This window comes from Notolepis coatsorum (assembly GCF_963971535.1).
Source record: "Notolepis coatsorum genome assembly, chromosome: 9".
Taxonomy (NCBI): Eukaryota; Metazoa; Chordata; class Actinopteri; order Aulopiformes; family Paralepididae; genus Notolepis; species Notolepis coatsorum.
In genome coordinates, this window is record NC_140173.1 from 67522360 (window position 1) to 67545343 (window position 22984).

Here is a 22984-nt window from a genome sequence, read left to right on the forward strand (position 1 = left end):
ATGCTATCAACTTTTTAGCAGCCGTAAGACCAGACAAAATTTGTCTCTTTAGCTGTATAGAGGCTGCTAACTGCGAAACATCATTCAACAACAATACAGAAGGCATTACAGGTATGTTCAGAAATAAAAATTCTGATAATTGCGTGGTGACTTCTTCCCAGAATATCTTAACACTTTGGTCGCCAGGCTTATATTCTTAATATACCATCCTCCGCCAGCTCTATTTGTCTATGGAGAAGTTCCCCTTCTTTGCAGGGCTATAACTTTTTAAATTGTATTGCTAAATTGACATTACTATGGCCCATTCAACATCAAGTATCTATTGTTCAGGGTGTAGCAACGTTATACTTTTTCATTCACATATTCATACTAAAATATGGTCTAAAGTATAAGTATGTTTTTATCGTTTTCTGCAGCTTTCTCCAGAACGTGATTTATAGACCTAAATGCATTATATTGATGATCAAATACAGTTTGATAGCAATCTGCGCAAGATAAAACATTTCAAATGGACGTGCTTCTAGAAGTTACTACTTATCATCTGATGTTGACCGGATGGGGGGGGGGGGGTCGTTTATAATTCCGTGGCCAACGTTAGATGATTCATCTAGTGTGGGTGATATGATCATCAGAGCAGTTTATATCGAACACGTTAAAAAAAAATGCTGAATCTTACTGTAGCTTCCTCATATCGTTGGACGATGAGCGTGGAGCAGAAATATTCCTATTATGGGATGTAGAAATATGCGATCCATTTCCAGGTTGTATAATAGTATATACGTCCAAATCATGTTGTTTATCGAGTTATTGGTAACGGATTGCTATCCGTTGTGTCTAGCTCGAGTCCTGGGACTATTAGTGAGTGATCGGACCGAATTGGAATGAGCACCAGCTTCCATTTCCTGTTTCCGCTCTGGGCGATCCGCCGATCGGCCACCAGATGACGCTCTTGAACCGTTGGAGAGTTGAGAGGGGATCAACAGTAGATCTCAAGTCTCCGGGGGAGAAATATGATTTCGATCACAGATTTTTGAAATATTGATATCAAAGACGTGGTACGGCGTCTTTGGCAGAATGAGCATGGCGGGGAATGACGTGGTACGGCGTTTTTGGCGACCATAGTGTTAACAGGGGGGGCATTCCCAATACATATGCATAAATGTACCGATATCACCTCTTAGACACAAGGTGCATAGAGAGTCTTGTTTAAGCCCCATTCGGTTCAATCTTATAGGTGTCAGGTAAATCCTATGAAAAAAATTAAGATTAATCTGTTGATGGTCCGGGTTGCGTGACGCTAGTCGAACGTTTGCCCAATCAAAATCTACTTTCAAGTCTGGTATATCCCTCCTCCAAACCGAGTCTAGGGGAAGGATTCCATACGAACATGTTAGTAAGTGATGATAAAAGTCAGATACGAAGCCTCTCGATGTCTCCCTTTCATAGAAGAATTTGTGATATCTGTGGTGCTCAAGTGGTATCTTTAATGGGACTCCATGAGCCTTCAAAGTTGCTAATAACTGTATATAGAAATAATAAGTGGAGCTGGTGAGGTTAAATTTGTTATGAATTTCATGATAGCTACAGAAACCCCGTTTGTTGAATATATCTCCCAATGTATGTATGCCCTGCTTTTCCCATTTGGGATATCTGATAGGTCGTTGTGCAATAAGGAGTGCATTGTTATTGAATATGGGAGAATGGCTATGCCATTTGTGTTGGTTAGTAGTAGTACATTTCTTCTGTGTGTCACGCCATATCCAAATCACATGTGTAATAAGAGGGCCAAATTTCAAGTCGCATTGCTTAATTGATCATTTGGTGTATACTATATCCTGCAGTCTATGTGGTGCCACTATGTTTTCTTCTAATGTTCTCCAGGATACAGATGCTTGAGAATCAAACCAGGTGCTCAGTGGTCTTAAAGAGAACGCTTTAAAATAGTGGTAGAAGTCTGGAAATGCTAAACCTCCGTCGGCTTTGTTTCTCTGTGCAGTGGATCTTTTTATTCGTGGAGGTTTGTTGTTCCAAATAAATTTATATGCGGTGGAGTGTAATTCTTTCCAGTAATCAGCAGGGGGGGGGGGGGGGGGGGGTAACGGTACCGTTGCGCTAAAGAAGTTGATTCTAGGTAAAACATCCATCTTAACTATTGATACTCGGGCCTGTACTGAGTTTTTAAGTTTTGACCACCTGTCAAAGTCATTTGTGATCCTATCTTGGAGTCTTGTATAATTATACTTCACCGTTTGGCATATAGTAGGGAATATTTCAACTTCAAGACATCTAAAATGTTCTACCATTGGTTTATTTCCTGGAAGGAATGTAGCCTTCGCAGAGAGATTAACCCTTTAATCGCCAAGGACGACTTTAGACGTCATTGCTCGCCATGCTTAATCTGCCAATGACGTCGTACAGCGTCTTTGAGATCAATATTTCAAAAATCAGTCATGGCAATCATATTTCACCCACGGAGACTTGAGACTTGCTGTTGATCTCCTCTCAACTCGCCAACGGTTCAAGACCGCCATCTGGTGGCCGATCGGCGAATCGCCAAAACCGGAAGTGACGCGCCGGAAGTGGTGCTCACCCATATTTCGTCCGGCCACTCGCTATCGCTAGCGGGACTCCAGCTTGATACACTGGATAGCGATCTGTTGCCAATAACTCGATAAACAACATGATTTGGACGTATATAGTATTATACAACCTGGAACTGGACCAACTAGATCGACATCCCATAATAGCGAACTTTCTGCTCCACGCTGATCGCCCAACGCTACGAGGAAGCTGCGGTGAGTTTCAGCGTGTTTGATTATTATTATACATACACACTGCTCCGATCAACATATCACCCATACTAAATAAATGATTTAACGTCGGCCACGGACTTATAAACCCCCCCCCATCTAGTTTACCTGTCAGTGAAGCACATCTAGTTTACCTGTCAGTGAAACACATCTAGTTTACCTGTCAGTGAAGCACATCTAGTTTACCTGTCAGTGAAACACATCTAGTTTACCTGTCAGTGAAGCACATCTAGTTTACCTGTCAGTGAAGCATATCTAGTTTACCTGTCAGTGAAACACATCTAGTTTACCTGTCAGTGAAACACATCTAGTTTACCTGTCAGTGAAGCACATCTAGTTTACTTGTGTATGAAATGTGTTAAGGTTTTAATTGACTGATTACAATAATGATTTGATTAGTCAGGAATAACATCACTTCCACCTCAGAAGCTTTGCTGACAAGAACCCCAAAACTTGCTTCAGGGTATTGTATACAAGTGTGTGTGTGTGTGTGTGTGTGTGTGTGTGTGTGTGTGTGTGTGTGTGTGTGTGTGTGTGTGTGTGTGTGTGTGTGTGTGTGTGTGTGTGTGTGTGTGTGCGCGCGCGTGTATGCGCGTGTGCGCTTTGTGTCTCACCTGCAGCAATGAGCATGGAGCAGAGTGTAGGGGACCCCATGCTGGCAGCCAGGTGCAGAGGGGTGTTCCCTCCAAACGTACACGTGTTGACATCAGCCTTCAGCTGTGGAGATCAGAGTAAGAACTGGTAAGTTACTGTATACTGTACCTACGTGTGTGTGTGTGTGTGTGTGTGTGTGTGTGTGTGTGTGTGTGTGTGTGTGTGTGTGTGTTTATCCATAGATGTCCTAAAAGCATGTTGAACATCTGTAATATTTTAATCCTATTTGAACTACGGATTCAAATAAAGTAGGTAAAATGTGTGTGTATGTGTACACAGTGTACAGCATTGTATAATTTATTGCTTGTACAAAGATTGAATGCAAATGTGTGCATGTACTGTGCGCCTGTGTGGGTATGTGAATAATTGCTTGTTACTGTACTTGACAACTATCAAATTTCAAATGTATTTGTAAGGCCCGACAACACACGTTAATGTCCCCATGGGCCGTACACTTCTTCTTTAAACAAGTCAAGAAGAAACACCACAATAAGTCACCATAAGGTCCAAAGAATATTAAATAAATGCAAAAAATTAAATAAATGCAACACTCCCAGACATACCCCACGCGAAGGTAAGGAACAACTACTCATTTGTATGTGTGTGTGTGTGTGTGGGGGGGGGGGGGGGGGGGGGGGTTGATGGAGAGTGTGTTCATGTTTGTGTTTCCCATGTTTTGTTCAGTTACCATGGTGACGAGAAAGGCCCCTGAGCAGAAACGTTATGTACAGCAGCAAAAAATACGACATAATTTGAATGAATTCTGTTAGTTGGGGAAGAGAGAGAGGGAGCGTGTGTGTGCAAAAAATGTATATTGTATTCGTGGTACATGGTATGGTATTCATGGATTGGTACATGGTATGGTATTCATGGTACATGGTATGGTAGGCTACTGAATGGCAGCAAGGTATTTGTCACTACCCAGTTAGCCTGAGATGATGGGATAGGAACCTTCTGCTGATATACATTTACATTTAATAATTTAGCTGACACTTTTATCCAACGACTTGTATACAACAGGTCAGCAGGAAGGGTACAACTCTGGCAGCTAAGGGTCATGCTAGTAAGCTAACCTTCATTAGTTAATGCCTCAATAATCTATCCTGATCTGCCAGGAAGGTCTGGGTCAGGTAGTGACAGGATTCTTTGTCTTTTTGGATTCTTTGGATTGTTTTGTTCCTAAGAAAGAGAAGTGTGTGTGTGTGTGTGTGTGTGTGTGTGTGTGTGTGTGTGTGTGTGTGTGTGTGTGTGTGTGTGTGTGTGAGAAACAGAGAGAGTGTGTGAGAGATAGACAGACAGACAGACAGACAGACAGAGAGAGTGTATATACTATGCATGTATGCCTGCGCGTGTGTGTGTGTGTGTGTGTGTGTGTGTGTGGTGTGTAGGTGTGTAGGTGTGTAGGTGTGTGTGTGTGTGGTGTGTGTGTGTGTGTGTGTGTGTGTGTGTGTGTGTGTGTGTGTGTGTGTGTGTGTGTGTGTGTGTGTGTGTGAGAGAGAGAGAGACACACAGACAGAGAGAGAGAGAGCGAAGTGTTACTGTTTATTTATGGGGGTTTATTTATGCTATAATGTATGTTTGGTTCTGTTTTGTGTGTTGTCTTCCCTGTTTCTACATGTCTTTTCTCAGGCCATGTCCCCACGTATCTGGATCTTTTGCCAAACGCACATTTATTCCACGATTGGGCCTTTCATCCACACGTAAAGGGTGTTTTCAGAGACATAAACGGAGATTTTCTTAAACGCATTTTAAAGTGAAGATTTTCCAAATATCCGTTCAGTGGATCCGTGCAGCCACTGTAAACGCATAGTCTCTAGATAAACGATGACGCCACAGCTCACTACGCATGCTCAGACTGTGGCGGGCCGTAATAATATCTGGCCCGTCAGATTGTTTGGCGAATATTACTTTACTATTACTCTAATATAATATCAGACCGACTATAGGCTAGCTAGGCTATATATTTCAGCTATAATGTCCTAACAGAGAAACTACCACCACCTAAAACATCCTCCTTATTACACCTTGTTTTATCCATATAGGCAGTAGCGCTTTGAAGTAATAATAACTTCGGTGGACTTGGTGCTGAAATGTCATTCAAACTATCCTTACTTATATATGCGACGACGGCACCACACGTGAACAGTACAATGCAATTAATGAATGTCTTGTTGTAATTAGTATATTATATAGTTTGTGATAAGGACTCGCCATATTTAGTTTCAGAATCCGGAGATTGTTAGCCCCTTTCGTGACTGTGATGCACCGAGTGAATCCACAGTCACTTGCTCCTCAATAGGAAACCAACCTAAATTTACCCTGAGGACTGGTTCTAACCGAACCGTTCGTTATACAAGTATCACAGAGAAATGTCAAAGGTACTCACAGTTGCACAAGGGTTTCGAACAGAGATACGGGATGGTTTGAAAGCTCGGCGTTGCTAATAAACATTTTAAATATTTTTTTATAAACGGCTCAAAGCGGCATTATTTCCGGCGTTGGCTGCCTGGTGTAATCACAGCGCATGCGCATCATGCACCCAACGCCGGAAACAATGCCGTTTTGAGCAGTTTATAAAGAATATTTAAAATGTTTATTAGCAACGCCGAGATTTCAAACCATCCCGTATCTCTGTCTGAAACCCTTGTGCAACTGTGAGTACCTTTGAAACGTCTCTGTGATACTTGTATAACGAACGGTTCGGTTAGAACCAGTCCTTCATGGTAAATCTAGGTTGGTTTCCTATTGAGGAGCAAATGACTGTGGATTCACTCTGTGCATCACAGTCACGAAAGGGGCTAGGAGATTGTGATCTCAACATTGACATTGTATCTCTCCGTCGCCCAGTGCGCAGAAGTAAAGCATTGAATCGTGACATATCTAGATTGGTTGTTTCCTCTGGACTGCATAATCCTCCGCTATATCTATCTATTTATCATCTATGTATGTCAATATAGCCAATGGAAATGCTAGGAATGGTCACGTGGGCTGGGTGAACCAATGGACAATTCCTATCGTTTCTCAGTCGTTCTGACCGCTCGTACCACTATGGTATTTGGGATATCGCTTATCGCCACCTACTGGCCCGCATGCTTGTTGGAGCAATTTATATGCGTTTACAGTATGTGTTTGCGTCTGATCAGGTTTTTCTTTTTAACACTGTCGTGTGGACAAGGATTTATTTTTAAACAGAGCCTGAGAATATCCGTTTGGCAAAAGATCCAGATACGTGGGGACATGGCCTCAGATGCACCCCCTGGTTTCAGTCATCATCACCACCTGGTCCCAATCAGCATTTCAGTTCTCACCATCACCACCTGGTCCCACTCTGCAATCAAGCACTCCCACACCCTTTATGTAGTCCCTTTTGTGTTGAGTTCTGTCTGTGGCTTTTGGGTATGTTGTGTGAAGAGCTGGTGACAGAGCTCTGATTCTTTGTGCTGTTAGTTAGTAGAAATATCTTTTGTGTTACCCATTGCATATTCTTGTTTTAGTCTAACCTTTGTATATTTGTTTGTCTGTCACTTCACCCAGCCTACTGTGATTATATTCGTGTGTATTTACATTTGTTTTTGCACACGGGACAGTGAGGTGAGGACAGGAAGATACCCTGGGGTCTACATCTTGCATCACGTAGGTTTACCTGTTGTTAAAAACCCTAGTTTAGAGTGAGCACCACCCACTGTATTTATGGGTGCCTAAGCGCCTGTCAAGGGGTGTGGGTTTTCATTTCATTTTTGTATTTCATTTGGTGCCACTGATAGTCCTCCTTGATCCCTGTGTTGCCTTTTATGTAAATAAACATTATTATTTTGCTATCAGTTTCCTGGTCTTGTCGCTGCACCCTCACCCACCATGTCTGTTGCCTTATGTTGCGCCCTTCCACAGGGGTGCGTAACAGCGAGACAGAGAGACAGAGAGAGAGAGAGGCAGACAGACAGAGAGAGAGGCAGACAGAGAGAGAGAGAGACAGCCTCCACCACCTTCCTGTCAGAGCTAACCGAGCTCCTGTCCTCCTTCTGCTCCAAGTCCCTGACCACCTATCTGCTCGGAGATTTCAACATTCATGTTGACTCCACCAACTGCAACTTTACCGCCGATTTCCTGTCGCTTCTGGACTGCCTCAGCATCACGCAGCATGTCCAGGGCCCCACCCACTCCAAAGGTCACACTCTGGATCTGGTCTGCTCCACCGGTAACCCCGCCCTCCCACCTGCAGTGTCTAGACCTTGCGGTATCTGACCACCATGCCATTCTTTTCACTGTCCCTATCCCCCTGCCCAGGCAGCACCCCCAACTCGCACCCTCACATTCAGGGACACCAAGTCAGTGTGTGCATCAGCCCTATCTGACCTCATCACTACCCACATGGCCCCGGTTCGGTTCCCTCCGATACCTCCCCGGACACCTTAGCGGCCTGTTACAATGCCGCCCTCTCCCTCAGCCTGGACTCTCTGGCGCCCCTCAGAAGCCGGAATGTGTCCTTTCCTTGCCCTGCCCCATGGTTTACCTCTGACCTCCGCTCAATGAAAAGAGATGGTCGACGACTGGAGCGACTCTCCAAGCGGTCTGGCCTCACCGTCCACCGTCTGGCCTTCGTCGACCACGTGAGGTCCTACAGAGAGGCTCTCTCCAAGACCAGGACTGTGTACTACTCCACCCTCATCACCTCACAGCAAAATCACCCCAGATCGCTTTTCTCAACTATAAATCGTCTCCTCCGCCCTCTCACTGCCTCTCACACTACTGATATGCTCCTGACCTCTGCTCTAAGTTCCTTGACTTTTTCCAGGCTAAAGTGACTTCCATCCACCAACAACTCACGGTGCCCGCCCCCTCCCCTCCTCACTTACCCCTGACGCCGGACTACATGCTCCCAGCTACATCCCTCCATCCCCAGTGCTCTCTCTCCTCCTTCTCCCCAGTGGATGTTCCGCTGGTCATGAAGCTGGTTACCAGAGCCAAAGCTTCCACCTGCTCCCTCGACCCCATGCCTACGGTGCTGGTCAAGGCCTGCCTTCCTACCCTCTGCCCCATCATAACGGACATCATCAACTCCTCTCTGTCATCTGGAATAGTTCCCTCCTGTTTCAAAACCGCCTCCATCACCCCCATCCTAAAGAAGCCTGGTTTTGACCCTGAGGTGCTGGACAACTACCGGCCGATCTCCAACCTTCCTTTCCTAAGTAAAACCTTAGAAAGGGCAGTCGCCGCCCAGCTTCATCAACATCTGTCCAACCATGAGCTCTACGAACCCCTTCAGTCAGCCTACCGAGCACATCACAGGACAGAGACCGCCCTCATCAAGATCACTAATGACCTCCTCCTTGCTGCAGACTCCGGACACATCAGCCTCCTCATCCTTCTCGACCTCTCCGCGGCGTTTGATACAATATCCCAATCAGTCCTCCTCAAATGCCTCTCCGACAACCTAGGCATCACCGGTACAGCTCTGTCATGGTTTCATTCATATCTCACAAATAGATCTCAGTTTGTCAGCGTCAGCGGCTCATCCTCCCCCCCGGCCCCAGTCAACCACGGTGTCCCCCAGGGCTCCGTGCTGGGTCCCCTACTATTCACCATTTACATGCTCCCCCTCGGTCAGATTATACGTCACTACGGACTCAACTTTTATTGTTATGCTGATGATACTCAGCTCTATATCAGCACCTCACCATCCTCCCAGCTCCCCCCACAGTCTGTAGTCAACTGCCTCCACGCCATAAAAACCTGGATGTCAACCAAATTACTGAAACTCAACAGCAAATAGACAGAGCTCATGGTTGTGGCCCCCAAGGCACTGCTCGGGAAGGTTGGAGATCTCCTCCTCCACGTTAACGGCTGTTCCATCTCCCAGTCTCTCGAAGTCCGTAACCTGGGCGTCACCCTTGACTCCACACTTTCATTTCACTCCCACATCAAATCAGTCACCAAGTCTGCCTTCTACCACCTCAAAAACATCTCCCGTCTCCGACCCTCACTCTCAGACTCTGTGGCTGAGACCCTGATCCACTCATTCATCACCTCCCGGTTGGACTACTGTAATGGAGTCCTGTTCGGGGTACCCAGCAAAGCCCTGGACAGCAAAATCCTTCCTATGTTCAGAACTCAGCTGCCAGGGTTCTCACTCACACCAAGCCCTGGCAGCACATCACCCCCACCCTCATCCACCTCCACTGGCTTCCAGTCAAGTTCCGCATCACCTTCAAACTCCTGCTCCTCACCTACAAATCCCTCCATGCCCTCGCCCCCCGATACCTGTCTGATCTCCTCCACCAGTACACTCCATCCCGGAACCTACGATCCTCTGATCTAGGTCTCCTCTCCATCCCTCGCACCAGGTTACGGACTTTTGGGGACAGAGCCTTCAGCGTGGCGTCCCCTACCCTCTGGAACTCTCTCCCCCCCCGAAATCCGCAACGCCCCAACCCTGGACACCTTCAAATCCGCTCTAAAAACCAGGGATTAAAGCAAAAGAAAATCTCCTGACTGAACTTTTTTTCTGGCCAAGTCATTCTTATTTTAACCTCCACTGTATTTTTTTTTAATAGCGTTAGCGTTTTAAGGGAGCCTACTTGTAGAGCCTACTGTCCCGACTGTGACTATAGTGCCAGGCAGGGGAGCGTGAATGCAAGTCTTGTGGCTAGCTTCTGATTGATGGTGAGCTAGAACCCTTTTCCCATGACTTTGAACGATGAACTAAAAGGCTTGTTATCATACAAACAAGGGACTAAACACGTTTCGCAATTATGCCACAACAACAATGGACAGTCTCCTCCCCACCATTTGTATATATTTTTTACCACCCACCCCCTCCTAATGTACAGTCTCCTCCTCATCATATGTATATATTTACTGTTAGGATCTCTGGGTAACAGCACTGTATATTTGCATATCGTGTGACAAATGTAACAGTACTATATACCTGTAAGTCATGTATGTCCCTATGTCATAAATGTCATGATGTCATGTATGTTGTGTATGTCATAAATGTCACTATGAATTGAAAATGGGGGACCCTGATGATGTAAACAAGACAAACGCCTTTCTCTGGTCTGCATCCCCTTAACAATTGTGTGTATTGCTACTGGATTTACCAGATCCAGAGTGAATGAATGAATGAAAACTTTATTTAATACATGAGACCCTCTTCTTGGGACCAAGTAAGGTTTCGTCGATAATCCAATGTACAGTTACTTACAACCCCCCCCCCATCACACCCACCCAACCACCTCCAATGTACAGTCCCCCCACCTACCCAACCTCCACCAGTGTACAATTTCTACGTCAAATGTATATACTCTCTTTTTTTAGACTATTTTTGTATCACAAACAATACTGTATTTGTAAATCTGGTATGTCATAAATGTATAGATGTAGCAGTATTGTCTATCTGTATGTCATATATGTTATGATGAATTGAAAATGGGGGACCCTGATGTAAACTAGACAAAAGTCTTTCTCTGGTCTGCATCCCCTTAACAATTGTATGTATTGAGCTGTACTGTATTGTACCCATTCTGCAATCTGTTAATAACAATCAATATTTAACAGATTGCAGAATGGGTACAATACAGTACAGCTCAACAATACACACAATTGTTAAGGGGATGCAGACCAGAGAAACACGTTCGTCTTGTTTACATCAGGGTCCCCCATTTTAAATTCATAGTGACATACTACAGGTATAGTACTATTACATTTGTGACATATACGATATGCAAATATACAGTACTGTTACCCAGAGATCCTAACAGAGATTATACATATGATGGGGAAGAGACTGTACATTAGGAGGGGGTACTGTGTAGTAACACGACAATGACAAATGTGTTGTTTCCGTTTTTCTTTTTGAAATAGTTGCGGCACACGCAACAGACAGCACCCAGTAGCCTAGGTTTCCGTTAGAAAAAAACAAATAATAACGCAAATAACGTTCTGATTAACAAAGGCATTCGTTTTGTGGCATTAACGTTAACTAGATGTATCAACATTCATATGGACATTTATCATACACGGAAAGCGAACGGCGCAAGCACACACACAACAACACACGTTGTCGCGTAAATAACGCTCTGATTAACAAAAGGCATTCGTTTTGTGGCATTCACGTTAACTAGATTTATCAATAGCAATATATATGTTTCTTTAGACTAGAATAAGTCAAATGAACTTACTATCTCGGAAAAGTTGCAGCATGTCAGTGTTGTTGAGTCAAGTTTACTCTGGGTCTCGAGTAGACATTTCAGAAACTGAAAAGGCAAACGGTCGCTTCCCATTGGTGCTGAGCACAGCGGAGGCGGGTGAAAGCGCTGTAAACGATCGCTCGCAAATGACTGCTTGACGCCTGATTGGCTCAGGTTAAAATCCGTCACGACTCGGAATCAAATGACGGAATCTCCTAATCAAATGGACGGATATCCGTCTCAAGACGGAACGCTTTAATGCCTGAAAAACACACCTCTTCACCAAGGCTTTTCCCCATCAGTTAGTTTAGATTAGATTAGGTCCATCATCCCCCCTCCCCCCCCCCCCCCCTATTTTCCTTGCCCTATTTTTTGTCCTGATTGTGAAGCGACCTTGGGTTCTATGAAAGGCGCTATATAAATTTGATCTATTATTATTATTAATATTGGAGTGTGTGAGAGAGAGAGACAGACAGACAGAGTGTGTGAGAGAGAGGCACACAGACAGAGGGAGGGAGAGAGAGAGTGTGTATATACTATGCATGTATGCCTGCGTGTGTGTGTGTGTGTGTGTGTGTGTGTCTGTGTGTGTGTGTGTGTGTGTGTGTGTGTGTGTGTGTGTGTGTGTGTGTGTGCATGGTGTGACACCCCACCTCTGTGATGAGGAAACAGGCCACTTTGAACAGGTTGTCCCTGATGGCCAGGTGGAGGGCGGAGCTTCCGCTCTTCTGTTCCGGTGCATTGATCTTAGCCCCGCCCTCCACCAGCAGACGCAGACAACGCTCCCCACCCCTCCTCACTGCCAGGTGGAGAGGATGAAGACCTGAGAGAGAGAGTTTAGTTTAGTTTATTTGACAATTATTAAAAATACATTACATGTTAACAAGTCATGCATCCTAAAATTATTGAGATAGAGAGAGGATAAAGGATAAGGATAAAGATGCATTGTGTAAGTGAGGACATTGCTGACTCAACCATGTACAATTATGTCGAGAATAAGCAAAAAGTAATATAGTGGCCCACAAGGTCCTCATTGCAGAACCATGTCCAATGAGAGCTATGTAGTAAATTGACCTTTCACATGTCCCGCCCTCTTTTCTTGATCACAAGGGAAGCAACAGTTGTGATTGGAGGATCAAAGAAAAGAGGGCGGGTTTGAGAGCTTATTTCAACGTAGCTGTGTGGTGTAATAGTCTCATCTACTATCAATCGCTCCTCGTTCCAAACGATGGAAAACCTCACATAATCTTCAAACTCGTTTTGAGTTTCTCGTTTTGAGCTTCCCGTTTCCAGATCCAACTCACCGTGGTAATCTGCGTTGTTGACCAGGTGAGCGTGCCGCTCTCCCAGGTGAGCCAGCAGGGGGCGCAGTGTGGTGTCGTCTCCGGCCAGCGCGGCCAGGTGGAGGGGACTCCGCCCGTCCTGGTCCAACAGGCTGGGGTCGGCCCCCGCCCTCAGGAGCACCTCCACCACCTTCCACTGTCTGGTGATCACCGCCAGGTGGAGAGGAGTCTGGGGGAGGCGGAGCAGCCAGGGCGGAGAGAGGAGGAGTTACGGTGTGTTACCTATCGGTTGGCTGTGTTACGGTGTGTTACCTATCGGTTGGCTGTGTTACGGTGTGTTACCTGTCATGGAGGTGATTGGCTGTGTTAAGGTGTTTTACCTGTCATGGAGGTGATTGGCTGTGTTAAGGTGTTTTACCTGTCATGGAGGTGATTGGCTGTGTTAAGGTGTTTTACCTGTCATGGAGGTGATTGGCTGTGTTAAGGTGTTTTACCTGTCTGAGGTGATTGGCTGTGTTAAGGTGTTTTACCTGTCGGAGGTGATTGGCTGTGTTAAGGTGTTTTACCTGTCATGGAGGTGATTGGCTGAGTTAAGGTGTTTTACCTGTCATGGAGGTGATTGGCTGAGTTAAGGTGTTTTACCTGTCGGATGTGATTGACTGAGTTAAGGTGTTTTACCTGTCGGAGGTGATTGACTGAGTTAAGGTGTTTTACCTATCGGTTGGCTGTGTTAAGGTGTTTGTGTTTCTTTTATTTTTTGTATCCACTTTTTCTCCTTATTTTTTTTTCAATTTTTCTCCCATCCCAATTTCGCCTCGCCAATTCTCCCTTCAATTCTCCCCTCCCCTGTCTCGAAACGTTGCTAGACTATGCCTCCCACTGGTCGGCTGCAGTGAGGACCAAGCCTTGCATCACGTGTCCCCTCTGGTACACGAGGAGGCAGCTGTCGCATCTTTTCACCTGTACAGCGCGATCTCTCACGCTGCCCCTGTTGCTTCCTGATTCTGCTGTACAAGCGCACCAACCGACCTGTAGGAGTCGCTGTCCACAACGTCCGATCCCCACCCACCAGCTTTCCCACCCCTAACACTGCCAATTGTGTTAGTATGAACGACCAGCCAAGCCGGAAGCAACGCTGAGAGCTGGGCTCGAACCCAGCATCTCCTGCGTTAGTGGCGAGCACCTTGCCCACTGCGCCACAGGTGTTTGTGTTTCTATTGTTTCCTGTATGATAGCCATGCCCAATATACACGAGTAATTGCGATCACGATGAGACGACTGGGATTATTCATTTTGGAGTACCTTCTGACTAAGGTAAGGTCTATTTTAGGTATATTTGACCGAACCTAAAACATGCTTTTGTATCGATCACAGTGTCGTGTTTTACCGAACCTAAAACATGCTTTCGGTAACGATCGCAGCTTCGAGTTAAAACGACCCCCCCCCCCCCCACTTGATGATTTTGTGAAGAAACATAATATATATATATATGGTATATACTAGGGATGCTCGATATTGGCTTTTTTACCGATACCGATATTGTCCAACTCTTAATTTCCGATACCGATATCAACCGATACCGATATATACAGGGTTTCCCCCGCCAAAAAACTTAATAATTTCAGGTAATTAACATTACATATCTCTTGTAACTCTCTAACGTGTAATTAACACATTATGCATACTTTGACAATAAATAAAATAATAATTTGTTCTTACTTGCTTGCCTGGGTAAATAAAGGTTAAATAAATGTACAAAAAAAACTATACAGATATTTTCCGATATCACATTTTTATGCCAATATCGGTAGGCCGATAATATCGGACATCCCTAGTATAGACCTTTGATTTGGAAATATTTGGAGTTTCAGGCGAGCAACCCGAACGATTTGGGCATATGCATATAACACGTCATATCTCGCGATCTAGAAAAAAATACTGAATAATTTTGGAAAGGGGCGTTCCATGTTTAGCGTGGAATAGTGCACAAACTGCAGTATGTACAAATTAATTAGTTTGTCAGTGTTGGACTATAAACAATGCCTGTCAAATGAGCCATACTATTAAGATAAGATAAGATATTCCTTTATTGATCCCCTTGGGGAAATTCAGGCATCATAGCAGCATGGGGGAAGGGGGGGGGGGGGTACAGGTAGTAAAAACAACACAAGCAGTGTAAACAAATAGGTCATTGTCTCCATAGCTATAATACAGAACACACGATGGGTCCGCAAACATCGCGAAAATGGTCAATAACTCTGGCGCCATTGAGTAGAGATGGGAAAACAGCGTGGCGTTCAATGAGTGAAGGTGTTTTACCTGTCGGAGGTGATTGGCTGAGTTAAGGTGTTTTACCTGTCGGAGGTGATTGGCTGAGTTAAGGTGTTTTACCTGTCGGAGGTGATTGGCTGAGTTAAGGTGTTTTACCTGTCGGAGGTGATTGGCTGAGTTAAGGTGTTTTACCTGTCGGAGGTGATTGGCCGAGTTAAGGTGTTTTACCTGTCGGAGGTGATTGGCTGAGTTAAGGTGTTTTACCTGTCGGAAGTGATTGGCTGAGTTAAGGTGTTTTACCTGTCGGAGGTGATTGGCTGAGTTACAGTGTTTTACCTGTTGGAGGTGATTGGCTGAGTTACGGTGTTTTACCTGTTGGAGGTGATTGGCTGTGTTCAGGACTCTGTGCTGTTGGCTGCTGACCAGAGTGTGAATCAGCTGCTGCATCACACTGGGCTGCTGGTGGATGATCGCCAGGTGCAAAGGACTGTGGGAAAGCAAAGGACATGACGTCAGACCACGGCAGACTGTATGAATATCCCTCTTCTGACATTACTGGAAAGGGGTTTTAGGTTATTGTTAAAATCAGTAGGGATGTCCGATATTATCGGCCTACCGATATTATCGGCCGATATCGGCATTAAAATGTGATATCGAAAAATATCTGTATCGTTTTTTTTTTTTTTTTACATTTCTATAACCTTTATTTACCCAGGCAAGCAAGTAAGAACAAATTCTGATTTTATTTATTGTCAAAAGTATGCATAATATGTAATGTTAATTACCTGAAATTATTCCATTTTTTGGGGGGAAACCCTGCATATATCGGTATCGGTTGATATCGGTATCGGAAATTAAAGGATAACTCCACTATTTTGAGAAATTAGCTTAGTTAACATCTTCCCTGGAGTTAGACAAGAAGATGCATACCTTTTTTGTCTCTGTGCGTGCATTTTAGCTTTGGGAATAGATGCTCCGTTAGCATAGCTTAGCTTCATCACTGGAAGTGAGGCAGGACAGTAGCCTTACAGTGCCTTACAGTGTATTGCAAGGTCTGACATTGACCAAACGTGATATGCATGACCTTGGTGGGCTCTAGGTCAACTCCTGAAAAGGGGGTCAATGTCAGACCTTGCAATCAAAAGTTAGGGGGCTAATAACCCTTGCCATAATTTCAGTGCGCCCCTAACTTTTGATTGCAAGGTCTGACATTGACCCCCTTTTCAGGAGTTGACCTAGAGCCCACCAAGGTCATGCATATCACGTTTGGTCAATGTCAGACCTTGCAATACACTGTAAGGCACTGTAAGGCTACTGTCCTGCCTCACTTCCAGTGATGAAGCTAAGCTATGCTAACGGAGCATCTATTCCCAAAGCTAAAATGCACGCACAGAGACAAAAAAGGTATGCATCTTCTTGTCTAACTCCAGGGAAGATGTTAAATAAGCTAATTTCCCAAAATAGTGGAGTTATCCTTTAAGAGTTGGACAATATCGGTATATCGGTATCGGTAAAAAAAGCCAATATCGAGCATCCCTAAAAATCAGTTCATGGTAAACAGACATGAGAGTGTCTCTAAGACTCACGTGTCTCCGTTGTCGTCCTGGACGCCGCACAGGTGTCTCTGCATGGCCAGGAGGACCCGGACGTCCCCGGTGCTGCAGTACTGGAGAAGAGCTCCAGCCGTCTGTCTGGCCGTCTGGGTGGCCCTGCTGTGGAGCGAGGCAGCTGCAAACAACCAGGAGAACAACCTTATTTACCCAGTGACACATAGGGTGACATAGGATGACACAGGATGACATAGGATGACATATGACATATAATGACATAGGATGACACAGGATGACATATAGGTTGACATAGAATGACAGAATGATACAGAATGACATTAGAATGACATAGAACATAGAGGGACATAGAAACACATGATGACAGAATTACATATGATGACATAGAATGACATAAGATGTCATAGAATGACATTTTAATGACATAGAATGACATTATAATGACACAGAACGACATAATAATGACACAGAATGACATAGATGACATTATAATGACACAGATGACATTATAATGACAGAGAATGACATTATAATGACAGAGAATGACATGATTATAATGACAGAGAATGACATGATTATAATGACAGAGAATGAGATAGAATGACATTATAATGACACAATGACATAGGATGACAGAATGAGCATTGTTCAAGGATTTCAGTTCCAGGACCCAAGCTGATTATATTGAGGGGTCCTTCTAGCAACAAGCTATTTTGGACACAACCACGGTAAACGTAAACTTACGTTCTCTGTTGAGGCAAGTCTTCTAAAATAGCAGTTCTGTGACATTTGGTAGAAAGTGTGCCTGATGCTAAATACCCTCTTGTGGTTAAACCAACGTATTAAACATAGCTCCAGTATATATAGTATCTTACCTATCTGAAGGAGCTGCTGCTGCTGCAGAGGAGAGGCCGTCTGTCCCGTCTGTTGCTGAGCGCCTTCTGTCTGTTGCTGGGTACCCTCTGTCTGAGGGGCGGGGCATGACATCTGGGCCCCGCCCCCTCCTCCTCCATAGCCGGTGAAGGCTCCCGTGTAGAAACCTGCTCCTCCGTTCAGCTGCTGGTTGAACTGGAAACCTGAGGAAACACAGAACTCACTTTGAACACGCACAACATACAAACCCCACCGTTGAAGTGCCCTTGAGCAAAGGCACTTAACCCTCAACTGCTCCAGTGGAGCTAGTCAGTGGTCAACAGTGTCAGACTGGTTGTACTGGGGCAGCTCCTAGTGGTCAACAGTGTCAGACTGGTTGTACTGGGCAGCTCACTGGAGCTTCTCCAAGATGTTGTACATGAAGTGAAGATGTTAGAAAGTGAAGGAGATACTGTACATGCAATATATGTGATAATACATGTAATTAGGAGAATTAGCTGATTAGTTGTGCACACATCCATTCACCCACCGATCCTTACCTCCACCTCCTCCTCCTCCCCCCCCCTCCTCCTCCTCCTCCTCCGAATGCCCCTGGCCCCCCTCTCCCTGCTCCCCCCCTCCAGGAGTCGTAGTGCGGCAACGGCTTCTGCTTCTTACGCTGCACCTCCTCTTTGTCTGAGAGAGAGAGAGAGAGAGAGAGAGAGAGAGAGAGAGAGAGAGAGAGAGAGAGAGAGAGAGAGAGAGAGAGATTGAGGAGAGATAGGAGGGAGGGGGGGAGGCAGGAAGGAGGTAAAGCAGTGGAAAAAGGAGTTGAGTGAAAGCAGAGAGAGAGGGAGAGAGAGAGATGAATGGAAAGAAGAGTGAAGGAGAGGAAGTGAAGAAGAGGAAGAGGGGAGGCAGATTTTCACCCAAAAAACGTTTGTATTTGTTTCAATTTCACTTGAGTTTATTTTCCCTGCTTTTGCAACTGTGCTCAACATCTAGTGAGTCAGAGTCATAAACAGTAGCTGCTACTATTTCCACTGAGACTGGAACCTTCACAACAAACATTCACCAGCTCCACGCTGTGGTTTTACGTTCATGGAGGTGCTGTATAGTCAAAGACACTACTGAAAGCACAAAAAGAACCACAAAAAAGACGGATGTTTTTAAGTATGTTTCTAAGCTTCTAAGTAAAGTTTGACATTAGTGCTAGTGGCCACCAGACAAATATTGGTAAATCATAGCTGTGGCTGGAAAGTCTGTTTATTCTACTTCACACTAGATTAGACTAGACTAGATTAGATTAGATTCAAATGTATTGTCATCATACAAGTATAGTACAACGAAAATAAATGTGGCATCCAACCAGAGTGCAAATGTAACAGTAAAGTGCAATAACAATATGGACAACAGGACAGGTGTGATATACAGTGCAATATACGGTGTAACAACCAAGTGATAAGAAATTATACTGCCTGGTGAAATATTTAATCAACCTGGAGCTGCAGCTGGTTGAGGAAAGGGTCAGCTTCCTGCCCTTCTTGTAAGCAGTCTGTATGTAGTGTACACAGTATGACTTGTAAATATGACCTATGACCTCACCTTGGACCTGTATGTATGACTTGTAAATATGACAGCGACTCACCCTGGACCTGTATGTCTTGTAGGGCTGTCCCCGACTAAGGATTTGGATAGTCGACTATGATTGGCCGAAATTAGCCGATTTCTTATTTTTTTTTTATCATTCCATTTGGGCTGTGGGGGTGCTTAATGTCTGAAGAAATCCTCTTTCAGTGCCTCTGTGCCTGTTTTCTTAGGCAGTTAGCCTCTGGTATGTGTGCCATTAGCGTTAGCCACGCTTCTAGGCCTCTTTTCTTTTGGAAAGAATGATAAACAATTATTTTTAATGTATTATTATTATATATATTTTTTTGTATTCGACTAAGAGGTTGGCAGTCGACTACGGCTCCTTTCGATCGATTAGTCGACTATTCGACTAATAGGGGTCAGCCCTAATGTCTTGTAAATATGACCTATATGTATGACTTGTAAATATGACCTATGACCTCACCTTGGACCTGTATGTATGACTTGTAAACATCACAGTGGCTCACCTTGGACCTGAGGCACGTAGGTGAACTGCTTGGGGTCACTACTGTCTCCTCCCTTCTTCCTCTTCAGCTGGAGGAAGACTGTGACGGGACGTTCGATTTCTGTGCTGTGGTACGCCGGCGTCTTGAAGACGATGGCGTACTGAACAGGAGAGGAAACAGTATAGATCATCTACATACTGAACAGGAGAGGAAACATTATAGATAATCTACATACTGAACAGGAGAGGAAACATTATAGATAAACTAAGTAATAACATAATATTAGTTTTCTTAATATACAAGGTATATTTTGGCACTTCCACTTTTAGATCTTTCACACTGTCTTTTGGTGTGACGCATTTTACGCAAAAATGGAGCAAGAGTGGACAGGGTTTTGGTGGACCTGCTGACAAAGGTAATGTCTATTTTACCGAACCCCATCATAAAACATGCCTTTGTAATGATCCCAGCGTCAGAAAACTATTCCGCAAGGGGACCCCCCCCCCCCCCCCCCCCATGGTGGCTTTGTGATTAGAATTATTCTACTATGGTCATGTTACCTTTGACCTGGAAATAATATAGGTATCAGGCGAGCAACAAGCACGAAATGCGCATATGCGCACAAAACACGTCATATCTCACGTTCCAGGGCCCTCATTTATCAATGGTGCGTACGCACAGATATGTGCGTACGATCATTTCTAAGCAAAGTCAATTTGAACGTGTGCTTGACTTTGTGCGTATATTTACGCACAGCTCCGACCGTGCGTACCTGCCGCCTGGTGGTAGAATATGAATATTGCAACGCGGAAATAAGCTTCCGTGCATTAGTTTCAACACTGGCATGTTCTGTATTACCCGTAATTCATTATAGTTCATTGTAAAATAGCGACAGTAGTGTAATTATTGTCAAACCCTATGAATATAGCATTTGGAATAGGGCCCAGGAAACTAAACTGGATTATTTTGAAACGGGACAATTTTTAGCATGGGATAGCGCAGGAACGAAGGTATGTAAAACTAAACGTTTTTTTCCCTGTTGGAGTATACCTATTTCCTTTCAAATTAGCCATACTATTGTCTCCATAGCTATACTATAGAATATACGATGGGTCTGAAATGCCTACTTGTATCCCTACTTCCCTACTATCCCATTTCTCAAACTAAATCCATGTTTATCAACAAGATGTTGTAGTTGAAATGTTTTTTTCAGTTTGAGACAGATTTCAGTAGAGGGATGGCGAGTGCATAAAGAACAAGGAAATACAGGGAGAGATTAAATGGAGATCCTGTAAGGAGAGAGGTCCTGAGAAAAATATGAGAAAAGTAAATAAACAGAATAGATGTATGGTGAGGGGACAGTATATACAGTACTGCAGTATTATTATAGTATAGATGTATGGTGAGGGGACATTATATACAGTACTGCAGTATTATTACAGTATAGATGTATGGTGAGGGGACATTATATACAGTACTGCAGTATTATTACAGTATAGATGTATGGTGAGGGGACATTATATACAGTACTGCAGTATTATTACAGTATAGATGTATGGTGAGGGGACAGTATATACAGTACTGCAGTATAGATGTATGGTGAGGGGACAGTATATTCAGTACTGCAGTATAGATGTATGGTGAGGGGACAGTATATACAGTACTGCAGTATAGATGTATGGTGAGGGGACAGTATATTCAGTACTGCAGTATAGATGTATGGTGAGGGGACAGTATATACAGTACTGCAGTATAGATGTATGGTGAGGGGACAGTACATACAGTATAGATGTATGGTGAGGGGACAGTACTGCAGTATAGATGTATGGTGAGGGGACAGTACATACAGTATAGATGTATGGTGAGGGGACAGTACATACAGTATAGATGTATGGTGAGGGGACAGTACATACAGTATAGATGTATGGTGAGGGGACAGTACATACAGTACTGCAGTATAGATGTATGGTGAGGGGACAGTACATACAGTATAGATGTATGGTGAGGGGACAGTACATACAGTATAGATGTATGGTGAGGGGACAGTACATACAGTATAGATGTATGGTGAGGGGACAGTACATACAGTACTGCAGTATAGATGTATGGTGAGGGGACAGTACATACAGTATAGATGTATGGTGAGGGGACAGTACATACAGTACTGCAGTATAGATGTATGGTGAGGGGACAGTATATACAGTACTGCAGTATAGATGTATGGTGAGGGGACAGTACATACAGTATAGATGTATGGTGAGGGGACAGTACATACAGTATAGATGTATGGTGAGGGGACAGTACATACAGTATAGATGTATGGTGAGGGGACAGTACATACAGTACTGCAGTATAGATGTATGGTGAGGGGACAGTACATACAGTATAGATGTATGGTGAGGGGACAGTACATACAGTATAGATGTATGGTGAGGGGACAGTACATACAGTACTGCAGTATAGATGTATGGTGAGGGGACAGTATATTCAGTACTGCAGTATAGATGTATGGTGAGGGGACAGTACATACAGTATAGATGTATGGTGAGGGGACAGTACATACAGTACTGCAAACATAAACGAAGAAGCCATACGATGACTTATGGCAAAAGGAAGCCATGTTGGATTATAGCTACTGCAAGTCTATACTCCACTAATGTTCTGATGATTGACGACCGAATCCTCTTTTCTTTTCAAACGAGTGTTTTTGTTTCGTTTTCTCAATAGCGCTGCCATTGGTTTTCTAAATCAATGCTGTGGTTGTATTTTGCGGATGTACAGTCATTCTATCTCACTGATGTCAATGAATGAAAGAGGAGTGGGAGTCGTTCAGAGCTGAGGTTGACACACACACACACACACACACACACACACACACACACACACACACACACACACACACACACACACACACACACACACACACACACACACACACACACACACACACACACACACACACACACACACACACACACACACACACACACACACACACACACACACACACACACACACACACACACACACACACACACACACACACACACACACACACACACACACACACACACACACACACACACACACACACACACACACACACACACACACACACACACACACACACCTGTTTGTGAACATCTGTTGGTGAGAAGTCACCAAAAGCCTCCCAGCCTCCTTCATCGTCCTCCTCGTAAAACCGGATCTCGATATCGTCTGAAATACAGAAGAGGCAGCGATGGGACCAGGACCTCCTCCAGT

At 44.4% G+C, this 22984-nt stretch overlaps 1 protein-coding gene across 1 annotated transcript in view; it reads right to left on the reverse strand.

Moving 5' to 3' along the window:
- Positions 1-22984, reverse strand: part of nfkb2 (nuclear factor of kappa light polypeptide gene enhancer in B-cells 2 (p49/p100)) — an 86633-nt gene that overhangs the window by 14996 nt on the left and 48653 nt on the right. Inside the window, 10 exon segments of the mRNA XM_084321639.1 lie at positions 3425-3527; positions 12304-12473; positions 12955-13162; positions 15577-15691; positions 16791-16932; positions 17648-17848; positions 18185-18207; positions 18209-18320; positions 19742-19880; positions 22851-22939. Of these exon segments, the coding sequence (XP_084177765.1) occupies positions 3425-3527; positions 12304-12473; positions 12955-13162; positions 15577-15691; positions 16791-16932; positions 17648-17848; positions 18185-18207; positions 18209-18320; positions 19742-19880; positions 22851-22939 (1302 nt within the window).